This window comes from Cebus imitator, unplaced genomic scaffold, assembly GCF_001604975.1.
Source record: "Cebus imitator isolate Cc_AM_T3 unplaced genomic scaffold, Cebus_imitator-1.0 Scaffold181, whole genome shotgun sequence".
Taxonomy (NCBI): Eukaryota; Metazoa; Chordata; class Mammalia; order Primates; family Cebidae; genus Cebus; species Cebus imitator.
In genome coordinates this window covers 3,641,746-3,646,181 of record NW_016107496.1, presented here as the reverse complement: position 1 = coordinate 3,646,181, position 4,436 = coordinate 3,641,746, and the positions used below count along the sequence as shown (strand labels likewise).

General features: G+C 57.4%; 1 protein-coding gene across 1 annotated transcript; it reads left to right on the top strand.

Annotated features, from left to right (window-relative positions):
* The first annotated feature begins 924 nt into the window (after window positions 1-924).
* On the top strand, window positions 925-2,023 carry LOC119473744 (transmembrane and death domain protein 1-like). Its single transcript, XM_037744730.1, is given in 1 exon segment — window positions 925-2,023. A coding segment is annotated over 1 exon segment (951 nt). The 5' UTR covers window positions 925-1,052; the 3' UTR covers window positions 2,004-2,023.
* Window positions 2,024-4,436: the final 2,413 nt, after the last annotated feature.

Here is a 4,436-nt window from a genome sequence, read left to right as displayed (position 1 = left end):
TAAACAGAAATTCACACATTGACTCAACAAATCTTTACTGAACACTTATGCTCTAGATGCCATGGGGGCAGTGTATGGACCTTGCAGTCTAGTGGGGGAAGACAGTAAAAAGGCTGAGCTGCGGTGTGCTGTGGGGCAGATAGGAAGAACCCCTAATGGGGATACCACTAAGGGGTGGGACACAGAGTCAGGGAGGGCTTCCCAAAGGCGCCCGACAGCAGGAGGAGTGCAGACCACGATCAGAAGGAGAATCAGAGTCAAGCTTCCTTGGGGGAAATGGAATAAGTGCAGGTAGGCAGGGCCCCAGTGGGTGGGGACAGGGGTAGGGGCTGGAAGACCAGACAAGAGAGGAGGGTTTGGACTCACACCAGAGTGGGGGAATGGGATGATGGATTCATTTGATGAATACTAAACTTTAGTAGTTGGTAGACAAGAGGAGAATTTAGAAATTGAGGCCAGGCCAGTGGCTCATGCCTCTAATCCTAGCACTTTGGGAGGTGATGGCGGAGGAGGCGACCAGAGTTGGAAACCAGCCTGGGCAACATAGCAAGACCTCCATCTGCACAAAAAAGAAAAAAAAAGGATGTAGGAATTGATTGAATATCGAGGTTAATGGAGAGCAAGGGGTCTAGGGCTTCTGGTAAAGAGGGGAGGAGTTGGGCAGTACATGAATTAGAAGAATGTTGGTAATTTGTTCAGTTTGAGGTATTAGTGGGTATTAGGAGGCGTAGGGCGGGAGCTCCAGTGTAAAGGCTTAGACTCCTAGCCTCCTGGAGGGCCGAGAACCCCCTTCCGGGGTGTTGCAATCCCTCTAACTCCAGTTCCTGAGTTTCGTGAGACCCTCCAACAAGTGCTATATTGGAGCCCCGCGTCTCCATTGCTGGGTGTTGCCAGCCCTCTCGTCCCCAGTTCCCTCCTCCACTTGGCTTCCCGAGTGTTCGGAGCCTTCTCCCTCCCACAATCCGCGGGAGTTCGGAACCCCTCCCCCACCGCGGGCGCTCGGAGCCCGTTCCTGTCCCCGGACAGTTCTCGGTCCCTGGTTCCCACCAGGGATGGCGGCGCGGACTCCGGCGGGCGCCTTGGTCCTGGCGCTCTGGGTTTGGGCGCTGGCTCCGGCGGGGGCCCCGGACGCCATGGGCCCTCACGCAGCGGTCCGTCTGGCCGAGCTGCTGACCCCGGAGGAGTGCGGCCATTTCCGGTCGCTCCTGGAGGCGCCCGAGCCCGACGTGGAGGCCGAGCTGTCCCGGCTTTCTGAGGACCGGCTGGCGCGGCCCGAGCCGCTCAACACCACGTCGGGGTCTCCGAGCCGGCGGCGGCGGCGAGAGGCGGCCGAAGACCGGGCGGGCGGGGCGGCAGGGCCCGGGGAGGTTTCCGACGGCTGCCGGGAGGCGCTGGCGGCCTGGCTGGCCCCCCGGGCCGCGTCCCTGTCCTGGGACCGCCTGGCTCGGGCCCTGCGGCGCAGCGGCCGCCCCGACGTGGCCAGGGAGCTGGGCAAGAACCTCCACCAGCAGGCGACGCTGCAGCTGCGCAAATTCGGGCAGCGCTTCCTGCCTCCGCCCGGCGCCGCCGCCCCGCCGCCCGATCCTTTGGCCTCGCGCCCCCGGCGCGCCGCGGTCCCAGCGCTGGACTGGGACGCGCTGGAGCTGATCGTGGAGCGCCTGCCTCAGCCCCGGTACGACCGGAGCCCCACGGGTTGGGCGGGGCCGCTGGCGCTTGGCCTCCTCACCGGCTTCCTGGGGGCGCTGAGCACCGGGGCGCTGCTCGTCCTGCTCACGCTGTGGATCACCGGCGGCGACGGCGACCAGGCGTGGCCCGCCAGCCCCGGCCCGCCCGCCACGGTTCAGGGCTGGTGGGAAACAAAGCCTCTCCTTCCTAAATAGCGGCGCGCGCCCCTGGGGGCCTGGCTGCAGATGGGCCAGATCCTCGCTCACCTCAGTGCCCTTGCCCTCGGCTGTAAAATGGAAGCAAAGTCCGGCAGGAGTGGTGCTTTGGACGGTTTATAAACGTTATGAAATACTGAAAGAACAGAGCAGTTTTTTAATCCGTTGGAAAGGAGCAGCATCGCCCGTGGGACCGGTGGAAGAGGGGCTCCGGTGCCAGTCTCACAGAGTGGCAGGCACACAGCCCAATTTTTGTCAGCTTAGTTCCTTTTTATTTATTTATTATTTTTTTTGAGACGGACTCTCGCTCTGTTGCCCAGGCTGGAGGGCAATGGTGCGATCTCTGCTCACTGCAACTTCTGCCTCCCAGGTTCAAGGATTCAAGCGATTCTCCTGCCTCAGCCTCCCTAGTAGCTGGGCCTACAGGCACGCGCCACCACAACCCCCTAATTTTTGTGTTTTTAGTAGAGATGGGGTTTCGCCTTGTTGGCCAAGCTGGTCTCCAACTCCAGGGCTCAAGCGATCCGCCTGCCTGGGCCTCCCAGAGTGCTGGGATTCCAGGCGTGGGCCACCGCGCCGGGCAGATTCCTTCTGATCTTACAATTATTCTTCTACGAAGAGCTACCACTTACTGAGCACGGCGTGCCAGGCCTCATGCTAAGCAGTTACATACATTATTTGATGTACTCTTCAAAACCCAAGAAGGAAGGTATTATCTCCATCACATATGCGTAAACTCTGCCACAGCTAATTAGTGGCATAGTCATGTTCTCGAACCTATGGCCACCTGACCTGAAAGTTTGAGCTCAGAAGGAAAAGTGTGTGCGCGATAAGGGGGCTTGAAAAACATGATGGGGACCAGAACAAGATGTGCAGCGCCCCGTCGGGGCTACTCTGGGGCCCTGCTGGACTGTGCAGAGGCAGCACCACTAGAAAGGGGTGTACCCACGTGCAGGGCACCGCCTGCATGGTGCTGCCCTCCTCAGGCAAGGCCTCCTGACAGGCTGAGTGGAGTCCTGAACCTTTCCCACCCACCTGGGAGTGGCTAGGGCACTGCCTGCCCAGCCAAGAGGCTGAGCCAGGGTGAGCCCTCAGGCAGACTCTGTCCCCGCCATAGGACAGAGTGGCGTCCTGCGAGGTGGTGGTGCCTGTTCACCCTGGACTTGTGTGAGGGGCAATGACAGAATGACAGGCCAGTCCAAGAGGAGAGTTGAAAACAAGATTGACGTAACCCTTTATTGCAAATTCTAAAGTAAAAAGATGTACAGTACAAAGTAAAATTGAAATTTCATACTATAAACTTCCAATCCACTTACACATTCTCATTTCTCAAGCATTTCTGCCATTTCCGCATAAACAGAACAGGGAACAAGTTGAGGAGGTGAGGGAAGGAGATACAGCAAGGGGAAAAAATTGTCTTGAATAATCACAAACCCCAGAAGCAAGTGAAAGGAAAGACATTTTCTCGACCTGCTGTCCTGGTGATGAGAAGCGGGGGTGGGTGGAGCAGTGCAGTTTAAAATGGCTCTCAGAATAGCAGCATTTATGGTACCATTTCAGCTTCCTTGAGTCCAATAATTCTTTGCCCTTCCCTTGTGCCTTTGCCTCTGTATCTCAAAATGCTTTACAAAACATTTAGTTAAAGCCTCACAACACCCCTGTGAGGTAGGTCAGTATTATTATCCCCATTTTACAGATGGGGAAACTGAGGCACAGAGAGGTTAAGTGACTTGCCCAAGGCCACACAGCGAGCCAGCGGTCAAGCTAGGGCTAGAACACAGGAGTTCTGTCCCTTTTCTGGAACCACTGGACCACGCTCCCCTTTACCTATATACATTCTTCACACACACACACCACATGTGCACACCCACCCACCCCACCCCACTTAGCCTCTATGTACAGCAAACAGCAGTGGGGGCAGGGGCAGGGGCAGGGGGTGCCTCAGGAGTTTTAATGGAGGAAATCTTGGTAATCTTGGAAAGAGAATCCAAGAAAGCACAGAGCTGAACAATGGAGACTCTGTTGCAAACCTTGGGCCCCTCCCAATGCAGACTTCCTCTTCTTTCCTGATGTCCCCCTGGCTGGCGAGTTGCAGCCAATTCTTTAGGGGGTGGGGGGTACCTGAAAATGAACAAAGCTTTTTGCTAAACTGTGGGCAACATCTGAGAAAAGAAAGAGGCATCATTACAGAAGATGCCCAGGACTCAAGTCACAAAGTCATGACCCATGGCGATCTCACCTCCACAGCAGGACTGGAGGCTGGGGGCCGGGGGCGGAGGATGGGGACTGACCTACCAGCCATCTCGCCCCAGAGTGGAGCCACTGGAGCTGACTAGAGTGGGCACTTCGAGATCCTCCTGAGAGAGTGTTCCTGAACCAGGAGACATGGCCTAGGCCTAGAGAGGGATGTCCCCAAAGGGGGACAGGGAGAGGAGGAAGGGGAAGGGTGCCCCCACCCCCATGCAAATGTGAAGGAGACCAGCCCTCGTCTGTGGGCCTGTCTGGGATAATGGCGCGCAGGGCCCAGTATGAGCTTGCAGAGTGGAGGCTGCTGGG